Source organism: Lepidochelys olivacea (genome assembly GCF_965140295.1).
Source record: "Lepidochelys olivacea isolate rLepOli2 genome assembly, chromosome: 3".
Lineage (NCBI taxonomy): Eukaryota > Metazoa > Chordata > Testudines > Cheloniidae > Lepidochelys > Lepidochelys olivacea.
This window is the reverse complement of record NC_140413.1, coordinates 93639299-93665216: the sequence shown is the minus strand read 5'-3', so window position 1 is coordinate 93665216 and position 25918 is coordinate 93639299. Positions and strand designations below refer to the sequence as shown.

At 41.0% G+C, this 25918-nt stretch overlaps 1 protein-coding gene across 7 annotated transcripts in view; it reads left to right on the top strand.

Moving 5' to 3' along the window:
• TBC1D32 (TBC1 domain family member 32) overlaps positions 1–25918 on the top strand; it is a 181158-nt gene that overhangs the window by 131872 nt on the left and 23368 nt on the right. For all 7 annotated transcript variants that reach the window (XM_084622138.1, XM_084622137.1, XM_084622139.1 and 4 more), the window contains 2 exons: positions 22098–22167; positions 24835–24950. In XM_084622138.1, the coding sequence (XP_084478264.1) occupies positions 22098–22167; positions 24835–24950 (186 nt within the window). The remainder of the gene's footprint in view (positions 1–22097; positions 22168–24834; positions 24951–25918) is intronic.

Below are 25918 nucleotides of genomic sequence, written 5' to 3'. Positions count from 1 at the left end.
TATAGATACCAGTGTAATAGGTGATACGGGCGGTAGAACATCTGTGCCTAATCGGGTAAAGAATGTGAGTGAAGCCAAACAGCAAAAATTAAGATGTTTGTACACTAATGCGAGGAGCCTAGGTAACAAAATGGAAGAACTAGAGCTACTGGTGCAGGAAGTGAAACCAGATATTATAGATATAACAGAAACATGGTAGAATAGTAGTCACAACTGGAGTACAGGTATTGAAAGGTAGGTGCTGTTTAGGAAAGACAGAAATAAAGGCAAAGGTGGAGTAGCATTGTATATCAATGATGAGGTAGATTGTAAAGAAATAAGATGTGATGGAATGGATAAGACAGAGTCTGTCTGGGCAAAAATCACATTGGGGAAGAAAGCTACTAGAGCCTCCCCTGGGATAGTGCTTGGGGTGTGCTATAGACCACCGGGATCCGATTTGGATATGGATAGAGACCTCTTTAATGTTTTTAATGAAGTAAATACTAATGGGAATCGTGTGATCATGGGAGACTTTAACTTTCCAAATATAGACTGGAGGACGGGTGCTAGTAACAATAATAGGGCTCAGATTTTCCTGGATGCAATAGCTGATGGATTTCTTCACCAAGTAGTTGCTGAACCAACAAGGGTGATGCCATTATAGATTTGGTTTTGGTGAATAGTGAGGACGTTATAGAAGAAATGGTTGTAGGGGACAACCTTGGTTCGAGCGATCATGAGCTAATTCAGTTCAGATTAAATGGGAGGATAAACAAAAATAGATCTGTGACTAGGCTTTTTGATTTAAAAAGGGCTAACTTTAAAAAAGTAAGGAAATTAGTTAGGGAAGTGGATTGAACTGAAGAACTTGTGGATCTAAAGGTGGAGGGGGCCTGGAATTACTTCAAGTCAAAGTTACAGAAACTATCAGAAGCCTGCATCCCAAGAAAGGGGAAAAAATTCATTGGCAGGAGTTGTAGACCAAGCTGGATGAGCAAGCACCTCAGAGAGATGATTAAGAAAAAGCAGAAAGCCTACAAGAAGTGGAAGATGGGAGGGATCAGCAAGGAAAGCTACCTTATTGAGGTCAGAACATGTAGGGATAAAGTGAGAAAGGCCAAAAGCCCTGTAGAGTTGGACCTTGCAAAGGGAATTAAAACCAACAGTAAAAGGTTCTATAGCCATATAAATAGGAAGAAAACAAAGAAAGGAGAAGTGGGACCGCTAAACAGTGAGGATGGAGTGGAGGTTAAGGATAATCTAGGCATGGCCCAATATCTAAACAAATACTTTGCCTCAGTCTTTAATGAGGAGATTAGGGATAATGGTAGGATGACAAATGGGAATGAGGATATGGAAATAGATATTACCACGTCCGAGGTAGAAGCCAAACTTGAACAGCTTAATGGGACTAAATCTGGGGCCCCAGATAACCTTCATCCAAGAATATTAAAGGAACTGGCATATGAAATTGCAAGACCATTAGCAAGAATTTTTAATGCATCTGTAAATTCAGGGGCTGTACAGTATGACTGGAGAATTGCTAACATAGTTCCTATTTTTAAGAAAGGGAAAAAATGTGATCTGGGTAATTACAGGCCTGTTAATTTGACATCTGTAGTATGCAAGGTCTTGGAAAAAAAAATTGAAGGAAAAAGTAGTTAAGGACATTGAGATCAATGGTAATTGGGACAAAATACAACATGGTTTTACAAAAGTTAGATCCTGCCAAACCAACCTGATCTCCTTCTTCGAGAAGGTAACAGATTTTTTAGACAAAGGAAATGTAGTGGTTCTAATGTACCTCGATTTCAGTAAGTCATTTGATACAGTTCCACATGGGGAATTATTAGCTAAATTGGAAAAGATGGGGATCAGTATGAAAATTGAAAGGTGGATAAGGAACTGGTTAAAGGGGAGATACAACGGGTCATACTGAAAGGTGAACTGTTAGGCTGGAAGGAGGTTACTAGTGAAGTTCCTCAGGGATCGGTTTTGGGACCAATCTTATTTAATCTTATTATTATTACCCTTGGCACAAAAAGTGGGAATGTTCTAATGGAATTTGCGGATGACACAAAGCTGGGAGGTATTGCAAATACAGAGAAGGACCGGGATATCCTACAGGAAGATCTGGATGACCTTGTAAACTGGAGTAATAGTAATAGGATGAAATTTAATAGTGAAAAGTGCAAGGTCATACATTTAGGGATTAATAACAAGAATTTTTGTCACAACCTGGGGATACTTCCAAGTGATGCAACAGAGGAGGAGAAGACCTCGGAGTATTGGTTGATCACAGGATGACTATGAGGCGCCAATGTGATATGGCCATGCAAAAAGCTAATATAGTCTGGGGATGCATCAGGAGAGGTATTTCCAGTAGAGATAAGGAGGTGTTAGTACCGTTATACAAGGCACTGGTTGAGACCTCATCTGGAATATTTTGTGCAGTTCTGGTCTCCCATGTTTAAGAAGGATGAATTCAAACTGGAACAGGTACGGAAAAGGTCTACTAGGATGATCCGAGGAATGGAAAACCTGTCTTATGAAAGGAGACTCAAAGAGCTTGATTTGTTTAGCCTAACCAAAAGAATGCTGAGGAGAGATATGATTGCTCTCTATAAATATATCGGAGGGATAAATATCAGGGAGGCAGAGGAATTATTTAAGCTCAGTACCAATGTGGACACAAGAACAAATGGATATAAACTGGCCATCAGGAAGTTTAGACTTGAAATTAGACGAAGGTTTCTAACCATCAGAGGAGTGAAGTTCTGGAACAGCCTTCCAAGGGGAGCAGTGGAGACAAAAGACATATCTGGCTTCAAGACTAGGCTTGATAAGTTTATGGAGGGGATGGTATGATGGGATAGCCTAATTCTGGCAATTAATTGATCTTTCACTGTTAGCGGTAAATATGCCCAATGGCCTGTGATGGGATGTTAGATGGGGTGGGATCTGAGTTACTACAGAAAATTCTTTCCTGGGTCTCTGGCTGGTGAGTCTTGCCCACATGCTCAGGGTTTAGCTGATCACCATATTTGGGGTCGGGAAGGAATTTTCCTCCAGGGCAGATTGGCAGAGGCCCTGGGGGTTTTTCGCCTTCCTCTGCAGTGTGGGGCATGGGTCACTTGCTGGAGGATTTTCTGCACCTTGAAGTCTTTAAACCACAATTTGAGGACTTCAGTAGCTCAGACGAAAGTTAGGGGTTTGTTACAGGAGTGTGTGGGTGAGATTCTGTTGCCTGCATTGTGCAAGAGGTCAGACTAGACTATCATAATGGTCCCTTCTGACCTTAAAGTTTATGATTTTAAAGTTGTTTTTGCATTTTTTTATTGTGTGCAGCATGAGGGCAGCATATGCACATAGTATATTGGGTAATATAAAATCTTTACATGATTTGAAGGTCTTACTTTTCTTCCTCACTTATATTATAAATCTGTTCCCAGGGATAACGATGTATATGAACATCTCTAATTTTGTGTGTGTGCGCACATGCACATATGTATGCATATATTTGTATCATACATTAGTGTGTGTGTGTATATATATATAATTGGATGATCATAATGGTTCCTTCTGACCTTAAAGTCTATGATTCTATGATCTACACCGCAATTAAACAGCCCCTTAGCCTGAGCCCTGGAAGCCTGAGTTAGCTGGCACGGGTCAGCCATGGGTTTTTAATTGCAGTGTAGACACACCCAATCTTGCCTGTTCTCGCCTTGGGCTGGTGGAAGAAGAGAGGGTTGTTTTACATTTCTGGAGAGAAAGAAGAAATATTTCCTTGATGGACTGATTTTCTTTTTTAAATGACATGCTTTAAAAGCTGCCCAGGAGTTTAAAATGTTAGAATAAATCCAGGGGTTAGTAAGTAAGTGATACAGCTATAAGCATGTGAAAAATTGTACAAGCCTAACCAATTTATCACTTGTATATTGCCTATATAAATATATTATATTCTTGGATTCCAATCACAGTTTTAATGGTGTATAGAATTATGTAAATGCATGTAGAATTACTGTATGATTTTGTATTATTTTGAACAGAAATGCCAGGATTATAACATAATTTAATTATCCACTCAAAATCATACCTTTTAGGCTTTATTTTCAAAACCTTACAATAAAGCTGTGAATGAAAGAGGTTTGGATAATAGTTCCAAGCTTCCTCCTGAGAGAGAGATCCTTCAGGCAGGCACAGCATCCTGCTCCCTCTGAAGTGTGGGAGGCTAGAAAGCCAGATCAGAAGACAAGCCCAATTCTGTTCAATTTGTAGATAAGATGGAGTTTCTCCTGCACATGTCAACTACAGCAGAAAGTGTGAATAGGCAAGGGAAATGTTAGGATGCATGTTAGGCTTGGGAAATACTCAGCTTCAATATTCAGTAGACTTTATACCCATTAGCTTCATTTCTCAGAATTGGAAAAAGTAAAAAAGTATGGACAGAGCAACAAAACAAAACTGACAAAAGCAAAGGCCTCTTTTCTGGGTTACCTTGGGTTTTACGCTTCCTCTTTCCATGGTAAATAACTTAGGCTGCATGATAGCCCTTGTCAGAATTTTTCAGCAGTATTTTAACCCAATTGTCCTTATTAACAAAGCAAAGTTGGACACACATTATTGGAACATGACTGAATGTTCAGTTCTCAAAACAAACATTCCAGTATACATTGTGTTGTTTCTTGACATTACTGGTAGCAGGCACTCTGAGAATTCATTAATCAGTAAAGCATTAGTTCTTATCAGTCTCTTTTCCACAGTTGTATTTGTGCCATTGTCACAAATAGTGATACCCCTAATCTTATTAGATCTCTTATTCTTGCCCTGTATAAAGTCCTTCAGTCAGTCTAGGTCATAAAACAAATATATTTGTTATGATTATGAAGAACCTAGTATTAGACAGTATTGTGACATACAAAAGTTTGAAAGTAACATGTGTAACCCTTCTGCCAGGTGGAGTGGGCAGCAACCAGAGCTGGGTTCAATATCTAGGGGGTTCATTTTCAACAATACAGCACAGAACCAGCTCCAGTCACCACACAGTAACCTGGGAAAATTACACACCACCCCGAGGTGCCTCTGAGAGACAATACTTCCCCACTCTCAAGCAGCACAGTGTCTAAGTGTAGAAAAGAAACTTTTAATTGAAAGGAGTGAAGTCACCTGACATTAATTAGGAAAAATGCCACAAGCATGATTCATAATCATAAAACTGTGAGCAGGACACCCACCCCAGAGTACATAGGGAAGTGTCTTCTGCCTCATGTTCCTGAGGTCTACAGCCAAAAGTTCCTTTTCTGTGCACCTCTCTGTTCCCTCCTCATACCTCATTCACAGTGGTTGTCCTTGGTCAGTGAGGAGCCAGGAGTCAAAGGTGCATCTGTGTGAGTTCACCTCCCACTCGGGGAAGAAGGCACCTTGCTTGCTCCTCCATCTGAGCCAGCCGTGGTTTCTCTCCACTGACCACCCCACTAGCTGCAGTTCCTGTCTGCTGGCCGCCCTGCTGCCTCTCTGCTATGACCTCTGCAGGTCAGTCTCTTGAGGTTTCACCCAGCTCTCAGTGATTTTCAGCTCTTAGGCTGGGCAGATACGCTGTTCCACCACAAGTGATTGTCAGCTTCTTTGAGCACTTAAAATAAAAGAAGGCTCCTAATGGAGTCTATTTAGCTCTATTTTTGAACAGTGGGGAGGAACAGGTAAAACCAGATTGGGGATCCTTAGGCAAAGTCTGCTCCTCCTGACTGGGATACCTGTCCCCACCCCTCTTACTTTCACGGGGTCTGGTATTAGAGCCCCTTGCTTAATGAGGTCCTTTCAGCTAAGGGTGACACTCCCTCCCCCCCTTTGGTACAGGTTAAGCACAGTTCTGCTCCCCTTTATTCATACAGTAAAGACAACAACCCTAGTAACATTTCACTACCCCTGCATTCAGTACTAAAGTGATTTGTAAGCCAACACCAGACAAAGTTGATCACTTTGAGCAACACTGCTCTATCTGCTGGATGTCTAGGCAGAGTAGGTATGTTCATGAACTTAAAGTTCTGTGTCTCAAGATCTTTCAGAGCTAGATGTAAGTCCTAGATTCTTTTGGAAAGGTGGGATTCATTCATAAATACAATTTGCTCCTGAACTAGCTGTTAGGGGAGAACTCTTTCAGACCCTTCTTAGAAACAAATACGCTTAAGGGCAAAAAATAAAGATTAAACCCTTTCCCCCTCATATGCTGTGAAATGAGTAGAGCCAGCCAGAAAACAATTCTGTTTTTTGAAAGCTTACAAGGTTTTGAACTTGTTCTTGTTCCAGTACTGAATGAAATGGGAATCAGGACCTATGCTTCCAGGCCAAATTTAAATGTTAGGTTCCAGCAGCAAAATAATGAAATAAAAATAGAAACCCATGATCTATATGAACTGAGTTTCCTTATTTCTTGGATATCAAGTTTGTCACTCTCTGATCGATCTGATAATGAATGAGTACCTTAATACCCAGCCTTTCCAAGATCTTCTATCCGAGAGACTTATGGAAGGATTTCTCTAAGAAAGGGGACAACTGATTCTTGACCAAAACTAATTGTACTGCTTGTGTTACATGATATTGTCTTTCCTTCACCAGCCTGTTTATGCAATCTCAGCCAAGTCTTATAAATACTAATATTTAATACAAAAAAAATCCCTACCAGCTCATGCATTATTAAGGAATTAGCCCATGTTTTACAGAATCAGCCCGAAACAAAAACAAATCAGTCAATCTACAGAAACAAAAATATAATAAGACAGACCTTCCACAAGAATTAATATGTAGTATTTAACCAATAACGTTTAAGTAAATTTTAGGACCACATCTCTTCCCAAGCACCTCTCCCACCTCCACCTCCAAAGAAGCTCACAGAGCATCTGATAGATGGTGGTATGCTCCATCCTCCCTCTGACATTACTCCTTGGGATTTGAACAGTCTCTTGAACAACAGAGGCTTTAACAGAATCCAGATGTTTTATTTTAATAAACAGAAGCTGTAATTTGTATGAAAGTAGTTTCAGTACAATGCACGGATACTCGGTGTTTGTCATGTTCCTTGAAATAAGAAATTTATTATCTTTTAAAAAATGACAGCCTTTAGGTAGCCAAAATTAGAATAACACAATCATCCATCTGTTGTGGACTCCCTCAGGATTTCAATCTATTGTAAAATTTGCAAATCTGGAAAAAATCAAATTAGATTGGGTTGTTATCCCTTTAAAGATCAGAGGAGAAAAAATAACTGATAAATCTTTATGCAGTTGCAATACTTAATTATAAACAGCAACACAAATCTTAACTGAAGTTAACTTTCTATTATCAGCCCTGAAAATGGACTCTGATTTGTACTCAGATGAGAGCACATGCACATAGTGTGGGCATTACAAGTTAATTAATTATCTCTGTCTGCCTCCTGCCACTGGTACTTTCTTGTTTGCTTTTATTTTTCCTCTGACCTAAAAAATGAATAGTCCTAGAGCTAAACCATGGTTCTGATAGCAAATGGAGCACTGAGCAGGGCAAGGAATGGGAAACTGCAGTGGTGATGGAGGGGGAGATATAGCATCTGTAGAAGGGAAGGGAGACCCAGTGTTGAAATAAACACTTCCTATACTTGTAGTACAGATGTAGTTTTCCCTTTGTCTCAATGCTGACTTCCCAGCCCAACCCCCAACCACACATGCCCTTCTTGGAATATGCCAATAGCTCTAGCAGCCTCTCCTTACATGCGGGAAGTACAAGCAACCTCATTATAGCTGCCTCCATCACAGTTGCACTGGGCTGAGGAGTTGAGAGCCAGTCCTCTGTTCCTCTCCCTCTCCTACCTGCTCAGGAGCAGATACAATTTGATGCAAAGGGTACAGCTGCAGTTATAGAGTACAGATAGCTAGCTTGGGTATAAATAGCAGCCTAGGGGGTGAGACACAACTTGGTGAGTGGAGTGTCATAAACACCTGAATCCTTATTGGATGTACCCTAAATGGCTTTCTACATGCTCAGGCAGTGTCTCCCACACTGACAGGCTATTTTAGTCCCTCTGCATACCCATTGTCAAAGCATTTTCCTGCCTCAGCCAAAGGCTACAGCAGCAAAGAAAGGTTTTGGCAGTGGGGAGGTGGCGAGGAAAGGCTCTGATAGAGGGAAGCTTTTCCCTGCTGCTTCCCTGCTCCTGGAGAGTTTCCCTGCTACCTCCTCCCTGCCGGAGACTTTTCCATCTGCAGTGATACTGTAGGTAGCCTGCTTTCATTGTGGTGTGTAGCTACACATGTAGTGCCTGTATTCAACACTCCACCATATGTGGAGACTTAGCCTTCGTGTCCTGTTAATTAAAAAGTCACATAAGGGAGCCGGTAATTTGATTGATTTTTAGATAGTTATGATGACAGCCATTTTTTCACATCTGTCCTATTTTGTTTCTTGTTCTTACATATTCCTAGTGTCCAAATGCAAGATAGAATATGCTACTTTTTAAGATAGAAAAAGAAATCACTTCACCACGTTCTGCTTGGGAACGTTAAGATCTAACGCCCAGCATACAAATTGTGACAAGGTCAGGCCAGATGGCTACAGGAGAGTAATAAAAGGCAGATATATTAGCCCCAGGTTCAGTAGGTCCCTTTTCCCTGGGTAAGGTAACAGGGAAGGTTTCAGAACAATCAGGAACCTTCTGGAGACAATTAAGACGATAGGCTGATTAGAACACCTGCAGCCAATCAAGAAGCTGCTAGAATCAATTAAGGTAGAATAATCGGGGCACCTGGGTTTAAAAAGAAGCTCACTTCAGTTTATGGTGTGCGTGTAAGGAGCTGGAAGCAAGAGGCTCTAGGAGCTGAGAGTGAGAACACATACTGTTGGAGGACTGAGGAGTACAAGCATTATCAGACACCCGGAGGAAGGTCCTATGGTGAGGATAAAGAAGGTATTGGAAGGAGACCATGGGGAAGTAGCCCAGGGAGTTGTTGCTGTTTCACAGCTGTTCCAGGAGGTACTCTGAACAGCTGCATTCCACAGGGCCCTGGGCTGGAACCCAGAGTAGAGGGCGGGCCCGGGTTCCCCCCCAAACCTCCCAACTCCTGGTCAGACACAGGAGGAGTTGACCTGAACTGTGAGTTCATGAAAACGGCCAAACTGAGGGCTGCTGTGAAGCTCCAAGGCAAGCAAATCTGCCAATAAGTGCAAGACCCACCAAGGTAGAGGAGGGACTTTGTCACAAAATATAACAGAGAGAATGGACTTGGTTACAACACAGTAGTTGCCTGACATGGATACAATATGTTTAAAATTTGAAGTGTAGACTAGACCTAAATGTGTCCCTGTAAACAGGTATAAATCCTTGAATTTATGGAGTATTGCATCATTCAATATACATATTAACTGATCAGCTTGTCCTCTACACAGTTCAGTTAGCCTGAGATGCGTTCTAAGAGCAATGTTGGCAGATTGCTGTTACATATCAAGCTGTCATTACAAATGCACTGTGCATGCACAACATTCATAACTTCAAGCTTCATAACTTGGGCTAGATGTGAAGTCATGATAGAAGAACAACCCAAGGGGTGACCTTTCCAGAGGTGTGATAAATAGTGGGTATGTGCTTCCTTTTCATGGCTTGCTGCTGGCATAGGGACCTTTTGCTCTGTGCCTAGAGAGACTTTTTTCTGACCAAATGTGCTGTTTAGTTTGTTTACGTTTGTTGCAGTTGTTTCTTTAGGTAGTTTAGATGGATTGATTCTAGGCCATTGGAACAGGTTATTTGCAGGATAGATGTACTATTGTCCCAGACATCAATGGAAAACAAGACAAGGCACAAGAAATGTGGTTTAACAAGTCACAACTTTATTCACACATCTGAGAAACTAGCTAGTAATAACTCATCCAGTGTGGGTCAGATTTCCTTCTGTGAGCCATATTACCTGGGGGGAGAATTGCCCCCAACCCCTCCACTCCAAGCCCTTTACCTGGTTCCATTAAAGTTGCTAGGATACCACTGGTCAGTCCTCCGTGTGAGGGTTGAGACAATGGGGGAAAGGTGTGGCCTCTTGCTGTACCAGACATTATACCCACCCGTATTTTGGGGGATGCCCTCTAATACTAATTCCACTTCCAGTTTATCAAGGAACTGAACCCTCTATTCACATTAATCTGCACCAGACATTTGCCAGATTGGAACAGCATGAACTCCTTACCACCCAACCTCCTACCAGGTCTCGGGGCTGCTCAGAAGAAGGTGAAAAAACCCATACCAACCAGGCCAGTCGGCAAAAAAAAATCCTTCCCAGCCCCAAAAGCATGACTAGTGTAATGCCAACGGTTAGGTCCAGAAATCTGGCCCTACTCAAATTGCAAAGTGTTACAAATCAAGAAAATGTGTGTTATTTCTTATTAATATTATTTATGACCTCATCTCCCTGTTACTGTTACCTGTCTTAATGCATATAGTGCATTCCAAGGAGGCTGAAAACAGGGTTGTTAAGGAACCAGGCAAGAAGAATAAAGCAATGTCCAGATAAAGGACATCGCCTCAAATGCATTAGCCATGTTTATAGCCTTGAGACTCAACTCTTGTGGCAGGGCTGTTCGGCCAATGCCGAGCAGAGAGGTCAAAAGACACTGAGGGGTCTGTTAAGAGGTACCCCTAGCAAAGAGAGGGGGGGGAAATAGCTCAGCTGCAAGTTGGCAGAGAGAGATAGTCATAATGCTGTAAGCTGACACAGAGACTGCCTGAGAATCAGAGTCTGCAAGCTGTAACTTGAGGCCCAAAGAGAATGGAGTACCAAGGTACAGCTGTTACTACCTAGGGGTTTGAGGGGAATGACAGCATAGGTAAGACAATATGCATATAGGTCTCTTTTATTTTAAACCTAATTCTCTAAGCTCTGTGTACCATTTTGACAAAATAAATTTTACTTTGTTTTGGGGAAACTGCTTCTGTGTCACTGGTTACTATTACTGATCAGAGGCTCCTAACGTAGAACTTGGTCCAACCCCACTTAGACTTACTAGGTAATACAGCTGGCAACCAGGGAAGTGTAAGCTGGAGTGCACTTGGAGCTTGGTTGGATTCCAGGGATCCACCCCAAAAAGAAGTGGAGGCATGGGCCTACCTCTTGAAAGATGTGCACTCAAGGGACTAGGAGAGGGTCTAAGAAGAGGCATCCTACACAAGGACTGAAACAGGGGAATGAGGAGAAACTTTGGAATTAGGGTACAGAATGGTGCCCCAGAATGGTAAAGGCGTTTTAAATCCTCACCTTGGGTGCACAGAGCTGCACCCTTCAGTGTTGCCAATCATCTAGGGAGTCCCCTTTTCCCCACTGTTCCTCCACACCAAGCCCATGAGGAGAGGGAGGGAAAAGGGAGCAATCCTTAAAGTGGCACCAAGGGTTTCTTTTCACTGCTGGAGCAACGTTTCCCTACCTCTGAGGCTGTGAAAGGGGGTGGAGGGTGGACATTTGTGCTAGGTTTTACTCCCATGTTCATGCCATGAGTCACAATGGTCCAAGCTTCTCAAGAAGGTTCTTGAAACACAGCAACACAGAAGGTGCATCCCTCAAGTGAGAATATGCAGAGAGGGCTGCCCAAGCTCAATAATGTACAATTGCAAAAGCCTTCTGAGAGCAATCGTACAAATGCTCAATCATACAAAAGCAGAACGTACAATTCACTTCACATTTGACAAGGCTTCAGCCTGACACCTGGCTTTATATTAAAATCCATTTGTCAGTTTATAAGTTTGTTTCTTTATGCATTTTTTTTTCTTTTCTAGAGCAAGTTCTTAGACAGATTAGCCATCAAATGGGCAATCTTGTATTTTTACTAAAAGAGTTGTAGGTGGAGTTTAAGTAATCCAAAAATTAAAGGTTAACTTCTAAACTGCATGACATATCTCATAATTCCATATCTAGTTAAATGAGAGCTGTGTGGACAGAACAGTGTTCATCTTAAACTACAGAAATCTATCCATCTCTGATGTGTTATTAAATCTGCCAACACTTTAAATAGTTTTTCTTAAACTTGAATTATTTTACTATTAACTAAAAAATGCCCTTTAGATGTCTAGTCAACTTTATTGGGGAGAAAAATAAAACATGAATAATGACTCACTGGCTGCAACAGCAGCCTTTTTATTTCTTTATGGTGAGTAAAAAAAATGAAGGAAAAACAAAATGGGGCAAAGGAAAGGGGCATATTGAAACAGAAACATAAGTTTTGTTGCATGGACCTGATTTGATGCTGAATGATTAAGGGATGCCTTAGACTGAATACCATAGAGCAGAAGTGGGCAAACTATGGCCCGTGGGCCACATCCGACCCATGGGACCATCCTGCCTGGCCCTTGAGCTCCCGGCCAGGGCGGCTATCCCCTGGTCCCTCCCCCGCTGTCCCCCCTTCCCCGCAGCCACACTGGTAGCACAGCTTGCACCTGCCCACCTCCCAGGCTTTCCAATAAGCCTGTCCTGACGCTCTGAGTGACATAGTAAGGGGGCAGGGGGAGAAGGGTGTTGGATAAGAGGCAGGAGGTGTCAGGGGGCAGTCAGGGGACAGGGGGTGGTTGGATGGGGCAGAGGTTCAGGGGGGTGGTCAGGAGATGGGGAGCAGGGGGGGATGGAGAGGGGGTAGGGTCCTGGGGGGGCAGTTAGGGACGGGGGTCTCAGGAGGGGGCAGTCAGGGGACAAGGATTGGGGGGGGATTGGATGGGTTGGGGGGCCAGGGGGGCCTGTCAGGGGGCAGGGGTGTGGATAGGGGTCGGGGCAGTCAGGGGACAGGGAGCAGGGGGGGTTGGATGGGGGTGGAGTTCTGGGGGGGCAGTTGGGGTGGGGGGTCCTGGGAGGGGGCGGTCAGGGGACAAGGAGCCGGGGATTGGATGGGTCGGGGGTTCTGAGGGGGGTAGTCGGGGGGGGAGTGGGAGGGGACGGATAGGGGACAAGCTGATTGTGGAGTCACAGCCTTCCCTACCCGGCCCTCCATACCTTTTCACAAGCCCTATGTGGCCCTCGGGCAAAAAGTTTTCCCACCCCTGCAATAGAGTATGAGGTAAAGTTTATTATCTAATCATTTCTTTCTGTTCTTAACATAGTCCATTAGTCCAAAATACTTGGTTGCCTTCCTTCTTTAGAGGTGAATGGGAGTGGCTGAAGATGTTGATTAGCAATTTGTCCATTTAGCCCTGTCACTTCCTATTAATACCCAGACAGCTAAACATAATCCTTGCACAAAATTTAATATCAGTTCAATTTCAGTTTAATGTTATGAAACCTAATTTAGTAAACAAACCTTTACAGTTAGTAAGAATACAACCAATTTCCTTCACTACTGATAGGAATTCTTGTTGGTTCAAAGTTTGTGTTCTTTAAATCATTGCATCAGGACAAATTGTGAATCTGATTCTTGCCAGAAACACCAGCCACTTGTGCTTCAGAGTATGCTTAGCATTTTCAATCAAGAGATATGGGTGGGGAAAAATCTCTTTCAGATGGTATTGGTTATTTCCTTTTCTATTGAAACTGATCCTTGACCTTAGTGGCCTTGGCCATCAGAGTTCGAGATCCTGAAACTTATCAAATGTAATGAATTGTTTATTTTCTCTCTTGGTTTTGGTCTAGGTCTAGGTTTTCTAACTTTGAAGTAAATAGTGGTTTATAAAAACTACGAAAACCACTACCTAAAAAACCTAGTTGTTTTCATTTTGGTTTTGATCTTTTCTCTTCTTCTTTGATTTTTAATGTTGCCAGCAAGATATCTAAGTAGCAATCACCATTTAGCATATTGTTTACAAGTTTGGGAAGGGAAAAAAAATCCTCTGTCTGGTTATATCTGCTTATGCTCAGAACTGGAAAAGTTGTCCACTTTGGGGAAGGAGCTAATTGAGGAGGAATAATTCTATAGATTTTTTTTTTTCTTATTTTGTGGGTGCTTTTAGATTTTTTGCTTTTTTTATTTTTATGTCTTCAGTGGAACCACAGGCCATTCAGAGATGGGGCAGGCTTTGTATTTTCTAAAAGTGTCCCAATACCCTGGTGGATTTGAAATGAGAACAGACTTGCTTAGTTCTTAAATTATTGTGAGATATGCAGTTAACAAATATTGGTGGAAAACCTTTTAAGTCAGGCAGTTCCTTCTGGGATTCAAAGTGGATGATTGTCTGTTTGCCAAGATTACATAGTACCCACTTGAAGATCTGGGGGAATCTTTCTGCTCCTTGCTATGCTTCTGTGAAGAGATTTTCGCAGAAATGCACTTTAAATCATTAGCTTAAGGCACTTTGGAGTGTGCCCTCAGTGCCCTTAAGTCTGTTAGCTTCTCTGCACTAACTCCCCACGTGCACACTCTGACTGTGCAGGGAGCTGCTGCACAGCACCTACTGTGGATTTTTCCCTCATGTAAACTAGCCCCGTGTGTAACTCCAATCTGAGCAGAGACTGCCCTGAGTATTCCTTGTACTGTTTTGTGGAATCCTGGCTATGCTGCGTGGAGGAGGCCCTATTCTATATCAAACTTGGGACCCTTTTCTCCGGCAGATTATGGGTTCATGAGCTGAGAACAGGGTAGCCATAATTCCATGTTTGCTGAGGAGTCAGTAGCTGCCTCACAAATGGAACACTTATTTGCCTCAGAGTTGTGCTTGTTTGTGAGCTCTGTCATGGTGTTGCATAGTGGGGAAAGAGGAAAGGTGTCAGTAAAGAGAGTTCCAGCAAGATTCTTGTACAACCCACCGAAATAATCAATCCACATATACAATAAAATCTCTATTTGTATTACAAGAGGTAAAAATCAAACATGAATATGGACTATGTAATAATGTCTATAAGAAATCAGCCAATTAATGATAGCTTGACAGATTGGGAGGGGGGTTGGCCCTTTATTTATAATCGTTTAAAATAAAAGATACAAATATATGTTAAACTGCAACCGCACAGACCTTCTTATGTTGTTTGTCTTAGATTACAAATTCTTGCTGTCAGGAAACATATCTAGGGCCCTACCAAATTTTCGGTCCTTTTTGGTCTATTTCACGGTCATAGGATTTTAAAAATCATAAATTTCATGAATTCATCTATTTAAATCTGAAATTTCAGGGTGTTGTAATTGTGGGTCTTGACCCATAAAGGAGTTGTGCGGGGGTGGGGTCATAAGGCTGTTGCGGCGCAACTGGGGGGGCTGCGATACTGCTACCCTTACTTCTGCACTGCGGCTGGCAGTGGTGCTGCCTTCAGAGCTGGGCAGCTGGAGAGTGGCAGCTGCTGGCCAGAAGCCCACCTCTGAGGGCAGAGCCACTGCCAGCAACAGTGCAGAAGTAAGGATGGCGTGGTAAGGTATTGCCATCTTTACTTCTGTGCTGTTGCCTGCAGAGCTGGGGCCTCAGTCAGAAGCCACCACTCTCCGGCCACCCAGCTCTGAAGGCAGCACAGAAGTAAGGGTGGCAATACTGTGGTCCCCCATAAAATAACCTTGTAACCCCCCTTCAAATTCCTTTTGGATCAGGACCCCCAATTTGAGAAACGCTGACCTCCCTCATGAAATCTGTATAGCATAAAGTAAAAGCACACACAAAAGACCAGATTTCACGGGGGGGAGACCAGATTTGATGGACTGTGACACGTTTTTTGTGGCCATGAATTTGGTAGGGCCCTGAACATATTTGTCTACATACAGAACCAAGACATTGGGCCCTGTTTCTGACTGGGCTATCTTGGCACTCCTGTACTATCAATATTAAATTATACTAATAAACTACAGTGGTAAGCTCGCTGCCACCATGTGGTCCTCCTGCTGGAAAGAGAGAGAGCCAGACCCTTATCTGGGGTAAATTGGTATAATTCCACTGAAGTCAGTGGAGCTGTGCCAGTTTACACTATGTCATAATCTGGTTCAGAATGTCTGAATTGCATTAGCAATGGGTGTCAGTGCAACAAACAGCTTTGTTGAACTTGAGGTTTTTCCAGTTTACCTGTAGAGGATATAGACTAGTAAAGATGTTATGAAGCAGAATGATATGAAATGGAAATTCATATTAATGTAAGTTAAACAGTAACTTTCTGTTTTTTTTCCCCAGCACTAAAATACAATGTGTCTATACTTATTGCACAGTTTCATTCAGAAATTATTATTATAATTTTACAAAGTTCTTGTCTTTCAATCATTATCAGTTTTACTAACTATATTTTTATCAGCAAGGAGACTGGTATCCAAGCATGATCTCCGTTGCTACTTGGTTCTGTAGCTCTTTAGGCTCCTGACTGCTGTTGCAGCTTCTTTAGAAGACTAGCATGCATAACTTAATGAATAACTGGATTTATTCATATTCAGTTAATTGGCCTCTGCAGTGTGCTAAAAAGGGATGGGGTGGTTGGCACCTTTATAACTTGATTAGTTTCCACTAAACTAAGAGATAACATCTCAAGGTCTTCAGCCTAGGTCTCCTGTTCAGACAGTTTAATGGCACAAACTGCCAGTTCTATCAGTTTAGTCCTTAAATCACCAAGAATTTTTGTTACAAACTATTCTTGCTTGTTTTTTCATGCCAGACCTATAAGTACAGTCATCCTGCTTTCTCTCTCTGCTCTCTGACTGTTGCTAGTAGTTCATGTTTTTTATTTTGTTTGCACAGTTACATCACTTTATTAGCCAGTGTCCGTTATCACAAAATGGCTATATTTTGTCTGTAGCATTACTTAAATATTCTGCAGTAAATTGGAAGAGATCTAAAATAGTGAGAAGAAAATAGCTAATGGAAGACAAAAGGAAAGAAATTGGGCTCACTCAGAAGTCCCTGGAAAGGAAAGAGGTAAAGAAATTAAGGCAACAAAAAAATTATATTGGAAAGGTTTGGGAATCCAAAGAATGGAATCTGTAGTGAGAAAGAAAAAGACATAGTATTCTTAGAAATTAAATGTGAGGGGTCCAGACGATAAAAGTATTTTCAGATTTTAAAAAAGGCAGGAAAAATTCCCTTGTAGAATTTATCCTCCTTTTCTGGTTGCTGCTAAATTATTCGTTGCCAGGGATGACTTTTGTCCTAGGCTTATAAAGATATTCTGAAGAAAACTGTATTTTTTTAATGAACCGGATTGCACTAAATAATGGGTATTTTCAACCAAAGAGCAGGTAACATATATATTTAAAAAAATATCTCTCCCCTACTACTAAATTGTCCAGTCTGTGTCTTTTCCAGTGGGAAAGATTATCTTACTCTTTTTATTGCCACATACTGTATTATTTTCAGTCTGAGTTTTTAAAGGGTAAATGTGTGGAATCCTGACATCCATCAAATCATGAAATTATATATGAATTAAGAAACATCTATTTTGCATTTCATTCTTTTTAAAAATAGAATTACACGTGTTCAGTATAGTTCTTTGTTTCCTGTGAGCTGTGAGAGGAAAGTGATTCTGTCCCTTATGTTTAATTCTTTTGCGGGATTTGACATATGGGAAAATGCTGCCATAGCCTATTCTGTTTAATTGAGGTACCTGCATCACCTCTCCATCTAATTGACAGTTCAGAGATGTTCTGCCTTTTGTTTGAGGAGAAATCATGTTCTTATTGAGAAAATTGATCTTTTTGTGCTTGAATATTGAAAACCATAGTGTTTCAAGACAATTAAACATAACAGTTTTATTGATAAATGTCAGATCAGTTTTGTGGAGAATTAAATTGTGCATATTGAATCAGACATAGTTTGGACTTCATTACAATCACGGTCAATCTTTCTTCCCAAGAACAAAAATCCACCTGTTGTCCATGGATTGTGATCTACAATATTTAAATATCCCATAAAATGTTTTGGTAATCTTAAAGGAACATTAAGGTTTTATAGCTCCAGTTTTTTTAAGTAGATGGTGATAGTCCTCTGGATTCTAAATATTTTGTTTTGCTTTGTTTTGTTAAATCTTCATTTCTAGTCCATTAATTGAAAAACAAAATGAAAAGTCATAACTCTTTACATAAGGTGAAAAGTACAATTTTTATGTTCCCTTTGCTAGCTCTGGATTTGCAGTTAACCTGCACTATGTTCAGAGCTATGATTACATCAGATATACTAGTACACAAGAGCAAGAGTTTTTGGCTTGACAAGGTACTACATAATGTGGAATTGTTATTAAATCCAAACCCCATGTTAATTTTATCTTCCTTCAAAATGCAGAGAAAAATATAAAAGGGAATATGATAAAGGGAAAAATATTTTCCAGCAACTAAGAAATTATTACAATGGAGAATAAAAGGCAAATAAAATCAATGAAATCAATTATGTTCTTTGAATACCAAGTGGACAATAACAACTCACTATTGTAAAATTGAAGAAGAGTCTCGGACTGTGGGCTGTGATGCAGTCATTTTTCATAGTATCATTGGCCGATTCTGGTCCTAATACCAGCACAACCAGCCAGATGAGTTTCACCCCGTTATAGGACGGGAGGGGAGGAGGGGATTTTCTGTTGACTCAGAAACTGCTTTGCCATTGGTTTTTCAAGTAGCCGTGGCATTTAGGTGAAACAGGCCTTTTGTATCATGGACAGTTTGTTCCATAGAAGAAAATATCCAATAGGTCCAAACCACGGTGCCTAGAAGTTGGGGCTCTTCTGCTGATGATGATCCTGCTCCTTGTCCACAAAGAAATTTTTCAAAAATGAAAAATGTACTCCTTTCCCTTAATGACAGGTCATGAATGTTCAGGGGTTTAGTTTCAGTGAAACTATGATCATTTGCTTGGAAGGGAGAAAGCATTATCCAAAACAATCAGAATGCAACACGATGATTTCTGCACTGTTCAGCATCAAACTTTCCTGATGGGGATCAGAGCTCACTCTGAGGAGTAAAGGCCACTCTCTTATCTTCAGTAAGCAAGTGCTTCCTTTTTAACAGACCTGTAAGTTGCAGTTAGTCTTTCATACAATCCTCTCATTTCACAAGGCATTCTAACTTGGGTGCCTGGAAAAATAACTCCTCCATATTGTTGTGGGCTTGCTATTTAGAGCCCATTAGAGAAAGACCTTGTCTTGCTCAGAGAACAAGTGATTTTTCTTACCTATAAATGGTGTTTCTCAGATGGTACAAGGTCAGTTTCTAATTACCTTAATTCTTTGATGGTTATATCTTATTAATGTTTTAATACACAGTGTGACGGTGCACCCCAGAAGGCTTTATGGATATATGCTTATGAATGTATATATGACATAACTGGAATATGTTTTATGCTACATATGCCATGTAACACATCTCTGTAAAGGTTATGATCTAGTGAATCTATTCATCCTATTGATATGCACATATCATTTTTGTATTTGAAATTATGAATATAAAGATTTGGTCAGCTTCTTGAGAAAGGAATGGGCAAATTAAGTGCCCAGTCATGAAACACTTAATGAACAATGGATCTTGGAAGCCTCCAATCCACATAAGAAGTCTACTTGAGGATGTTCAAGGTGGCATTTGAACCATGGCTGCTACCTGTAAGTTCTGAGTCATGCATGGACGTGTGACTTGCCCATGTGACTCCAAAACTCCATCTTGTAGCTGGGATTCTACACAGGGGGAGGGAGGAGTGTCCATCCAGAAGAGAGAGTCTATTTAAACCCCCGGGAGACCCCTCCATTTTGTCTTCAGCTGGCTCAAGAGATATCCTCTCCACCCCCAAGGATACCTGAGAGAAACTGGAACAAAGGACAGTAACTACAGGGGGTGTGAGTGATTGCTGGACCGAGACTAGAAGGAGACTAGTCTGTAAAAGGATGCTTACTGGAACGCCTCTGAGGGTGAGGTTTTATCTGTATTCAGTTTTCTTACTGTAGTAGGCATAGACTTGTGTGTTTTATTTTATTTTGCTTGGTAATCACTTTGTTCTGTCTTCTATTACTTGGAACCACTTAAATCCTACTTTCTGTATTTAAAATCACTTTTTGCTTATGAATTAACCCAGAGCATGTATTAATACCGGGGTGGGGGGCAGCTGTGTATATCTCTCTATCAGTGTTATAGAGGGTGAACAATTTATGAGTTTACCCTGTATAAGTTTTATACAGGGTAAAATGGATCTGTTTGGGGTTTGGACCCCACAGGGAGTTGGGCATCTGAGTGTTAAAGAGAGGAACACTTCTTAAGCTGCTTTCAGTTAAGCTTGCAGTTTGTGGGACGTGGTTCAGACCTGGGTCTGTGTTTGTGGCCAGCAAGTGTATCTGGCACAACCAGGCAGGTTCTGGAGTCCCAAGCTGGCAGGGAAGGCAGGGGCAGAAGTAGTCTTGGCACATCAGTTGGCAGCCCCAAGGGGGTTTCTATGATCCAACCCGTCACACACAGCTTGTGTTTTCTTATCACTGTTCTACTGTTGAACTCTCTCTCTTCTTTGTTAAATGTAATTTTCCTGTGTTGTTGTTTTCTTTACTCTTTCAATAACATTTTGATCTATTTCATGTGATCCAAATGGAGGGCTTGTTCTCTTAGTTGCTCTTGTTAACCTTTTTCATTCCAGCCAGGACTTCACCTCCCGCAGCTTGTATATATTTTATCTTTAGTGCAATGGTATCCATGGCTTGTATGCAAACAAGGAAACTAGAGAGCTCACTTAAATTGGTACGAGTAGTTCCTTTAGTTTGGTTTCTTATGTCTGTTCAATTGGGATGGGAGAAAATACCCATCAAATTAGAAAATGAGCTGATCCGTCACAGAATTATCACTTACATCCTGGGAAAATGGTATATTTTGGTTTCTGCTGAATATATATGTTAAAAAATGTGAAAACTGATCACATATTGTAACAAAATCATGCCATCCACTAGATAGATGACAAAAACCTGCTTAGTGTCAATTTTTTAGTACTTACTATCCAGGACCACAAACTAAACTAGAAAATGAAAATTAGAACCTGTCAGACCCTGGACCCCTCCAACTCAGAACATTTATTATGTGTTAATTGTTTGCTGAGGACTCTATACTTGTCTTTGATTATAATGTGTATGAGAGATAATATCCTTTCATTAGGTCTTTTGCATTTAGGATTTAAATGTGTGATAAAATAATATTTTTAGAGGATGCTTAGTTTTAATGCATCAGATTTATTATTTTTTTGCTCTTGTGATAAACTCAGGACAAATGGCTGCGAGGGGGAGAGGGGTAGAAAACAGTCTCAGAAGGTTAAAAGGCTCTCCTCCCTATCAACTGGGGAGGGGTGACTACATGTCAATCAGGTTCAGCTGAGAAGCGGTTACCAGAGATCATTTAGGATCAGCTGAGAGGGAGATACCTGAGGTCAATTAGGATCAGCTGATTCCAACCAAGGGTGGCCTGGGACCTTTTTAAACCCTCCTTGGGGGGCGGGAAGGAGTCAAGCTACCAGGCGAGTAGCAGCATGGGAGCAAGCCTCTCCAGGAGGGGAGGCTGTATTCCCTCCCATAATGGAGAAAAACAAGCCCAAAACATTGACTGAGGGAAGGACGTACTGCCCCTGTGCAGCCAAGAGGGACTGTTTTACCCCAACCCCATCTCACCAAGGGTAAAAACAGCTGAGGCTTGCCACACTCTAGTTTACAGCTTTTAAATTCAATACGAAGAGCGTAAAGTAGAGGCGTACATTACAGTCATACAGAACAATAAATGAGGAAAGTACTTTTAGGTCCCTTTCAGTTCAATATTTTTAATATGTTTGATGAGATTTACAACACGGTATGTGCAAACAAGGTTTGCTTTACACTCATGAGGTCCCAAACTGCTGGAAGGGAGGAAATTGGGCCAGGAGTTACAGTTTTGTCTGTTTCACCTGCCAGAGCGAAGATGTTATGCTGAGAATGGAGGTATCAAGGAGTAGGGCCCCAGCTAGTTCCTGTTCTGGTTGTGCTGACGGCTGGTTGTGACCATGAGAAACATGCACATAATTGCTTTTTGTTTTCAAACATCTTTAAAAAAAAGCAGACGGTTCAGTTGTATATAGTTTCCTGTAATAATCTTTGCAGAGATTACTGACAGCACTTCAGATACAAACAATGTTCTGGATTTGGCATTAAAATATGTAAAAATATTACCTTCATCCCATTTTCAATTAAAATCATAATTATAATGCAGACTTTTTACATATTTATATTTATATTTGCTTTTGTTTTTAGCTGATGATGCAAATGTGAAGAATGAAAGCCTTTCATCTGTGCAGCAGCTTGGCATTAAAATGACAGTCAGGTACATTGCATTAAAATATTTCTCTTCTGTATTTCTAGAGTTTGATTTTTTTGCAATGACTTTAATGATATTTAATCCATCAACTCAACGTTTTGTACCATTTAAATCTAAAGATCATTTTTGAGAGAATGAATATTTACTTTAAAAATGAAAAAGGTATTAGTACATGGTTAAATTATCTTCAACAAATTAAATAGGTTATTATTCATTATTTTTCTAAGGGCTAATTGCAACTTGTTTAGCAAGATTTACAGCTAACCATACATTATAGAATCTTAGAAATATAGGCCTGGAAAGTACCTCGAGAGGTCATTTAGTCCACCCCCCTGTTCTGAGGCAGAACAAAGAACATCCCTGGCAGGTGCTTGTCTAACCTGTTCTTTAAAACCTCCAACAATGGAGGTTTCACAGCCCCTCTTAGAAGCCTATTCCAATGCTTAACTATCCTTCTATTTGGGTATGTCTACACTACGAAATTAGGTCAAATTTATAGAAGTTGGTTTTTTAGAAATCGGTTTTATATATTTGAGTGTGTGTGTCCCCACAGAAAATGCTCTAAGTGCATTAAGTGCATTAACTCGGCGGAGTGCTTCCACAGTACCAAGGCTAGAGTCGACTTCCGGAGCGTTGCACTGTGGGTAGCTATCCCACAGTTCCCGCAGTCTACGCTGCCCATTGGAATTCTGGGTTGAGATCCCAATGCCTGATGGGGCTAAAACATTGTCGTAGGTGGTTCTGGGTACATATCGTCAGGCCCCCATTCCCTCCCTCCCTCGGTGAAAGCAAGGGCAGACAATCGTTTCGTGCCTTTTTTCCTGAGTTACCTGTGCAGATGCCATACCACGGGAAGCATGGAGCCCGCTCAGCTCACTGTCATAGTATGTCTCCTGGGTGCTGGCAGACGCGGTACTGCATTGCTACACAGCAGCAGCAACCCATTGCCTTGTGGCAGCAGACAGTGCAATAGGACTGGTAGCCGTCATCGTCATGTCCGAGGTGCTCTGGTCGCCTGTGTGAGGTCGATCAGGAGTGCCTGGGCAGACATGGGCGCAGGGACTAAATTTGGAGTGACTTGATCAAGTCATTCTCTTTAGTCCTGCAGTCAGTCCTATTGAACCATCTTATGGTGAGCAGGCAGGTGATACGGATTGCTAGCAGTCCTATTGCATGATCTTCTGCCGGGCAGGCAAGAGATGAGGATGGCTAGCAGTCCTATTGTACCATCTTCTGCCGAGCAGCCATGAGATGTGGATGGCATGCAGTCCTTTTGCACCGTCTGCTGCCAGCCAAAGATGTAAACAGATAGATGGAGTGTATCAAAACAAGAAATAGACCAGATTTGTTTTGTACTCATTTGCAAACCCCCGCCCGCCGTCTAGGGGACTCATTCCTCTAGGTCACACTACAGTCACTCACAGAGAAGGTGCAGCAAGGTAAATCTAGCCATGTATCAATCAGAGGCCAGACTAACCTCCTTGTTCCAATAAGAACAATAACATAGATGCACCATTTCTTATTGGAACCCTCTGTGAAGTCCTGCCTGAAATACTCCTTGATGTAAAGCCACCCCCTTTGTTGATTTTAGCTCCCTGTAAGCCAATTCTGTAAGCCGTGTCGTCAGTTGCCCCTCCCTGTGTCAGAGCAAGGGCAAACAATCGTGCATCTGAGTTGAGAGTGCTGTCCAGAGCAGTCATAATGGAGCACTCTGGGATAGCTCCCGGAGGCCAATACTGTCGAATTGTGTCCACAGTACCCCAAATTCAACCCGGCAAGGCCGATTTAAGCGCTAATCCACTTGTCAGGGGATTAAAAATCGATTTTAAGAACCCTTTAAGTCGAAATAAAGGGCTTCATTGTGTGGACAGGTGCAGGTTTACATCGATTTAACGCTGCTAAATTCGACCTAAAGTCCTAGTGTAGACCAGGGCTTAGAAATATTTTCCTAATACCTAACCTAAATCTTCCTTGTTGCAGATTAAGCAGATTATTTCTTCACCAAATTTCTACATCACTTTCTACAGGAATTTCAGACCCTGAACTTGCAAAGGATCACACCCATGCTTAACTTTAAAGGCATGTAATCCTATTAAAGTCAACAGGAGAGCTCATGTGAGTGAGGTTGCATAAGTGTGTGCAGGTTTGAGGCCTAAATTTCCAAATGATCGTAAAGAATTGCCTCACATGTAGGACTTCACAATAATCTTATCTTGAAATCACAAAGACATGGATAATGGAAGCAAGGTCTATGTCTGAAAGAAATGGTTTAGGCCTTCTAGCACAGTGCAGATTTAAAAAAAAATACAATGTTGGCATCTACTGCAATCTGAATATCCAGGGACAGCTGAGGATATACTAAAACTCGTATGACAGGTTGCAAACCTTAGTAACAAATGTCTGCTGTGCTCCTTCAATAGAATCAGTAGAATCAATAGACCAGTTCACCAGTTGCTTCCCGAACTGTCACCAGACTGAGTCCCCAGCCCTAACCACAGTATACGTTTCCTTACATATCGGGCTATGAGTTCTTAACTTTTCATAAATCCTAGAACTGTATTAAATGCATCCAGTAAAACATGTTCTTATTTTTAAAGAAGATTTTTAAACATTTTATGTTCTACATTTATTGAAACTTAAGTGTCTAAGTTTGTTTAAACTTTATTTTATTAGGTATGGTAAATATTTAAATTTGCTGAAAGATGGTGCTGAAAATGATCTGTGCCTGGTGTTAATGCACTGTGATAAATTTCTGAAACAACAGCAAACATCTGTAAAGTCCTCACTTCGTATCCTTTTTAGATGACACAATTTAGATTGACCAAGACATTAGTGACAATTGTCACTAATCACTGTCAAAGAAATTTTTCATTTATCTTGTTCTTTAATTCCTGGTGGTGGTGCAGACTACGTAGTATTTTTCATTACATTTTATGCACACATAAAAGAAAAATCCATTATTATGAAACCTTTATATCACTAAAATGTGTACTTGACAGAATAACTATATGATCTTTGACTGTAACCCTCGTCCTTCCCTTTCATTTGATTATTAAACTTCCGTGTGTGTCTTGTCTGGTTTTGATTTTAAGCTCTTTGGGGTAGAATCATGTCTTTCAATATGTTTGTACAGTGCCTAGAGCAATTAGCTCTGATCCCCATTAGGTCTGCTAGTTTCTTCTGTAATATTGATGATAATATTATTAATATTGAACATTTAGTCATCTGCAGTTATAATTTGATTTGCACTACGGTTTTGATCTAATATTTTTTCAAATCATTGTGTATTTTACTTGTTTGTGTAAAAAAAACACAAAACAAAAAAGCCCTTTGACAGGCTATCCTACCTAGTAATGTGTTTGGTTTATTATTTTATACAATATTTAAGGATGCTGGCAAAATATACTTCATTTTTAAAGCCTTTAATTTTTTTATGTTTACTATTGTTTTATACCTCCTTGGAAGTTTGGAAGCTACAACCTGTTTTCTTACTGAAATGTTTGTATCCACCCTCCTCTTTATTACATGCTGTCATAAATATAAAGGGAAGGGTAAAGACCATTAAAATCCCTCCTGGCCAGAGGAAAAACCCTTTCACCTGTAGAGGGTTAAGAAGCTAGGAGAACCTCGCTGGCACCTGACCAAAATGACCAATGAGGAGACCAGATACTTTCAAAGCTGGAGGGGGGAGAGAAACAAAGGTTCTCTCTGTCTGTGTGATGCTTTTTGCCAGGAACAGAAAAAGAATGGAGTCTTA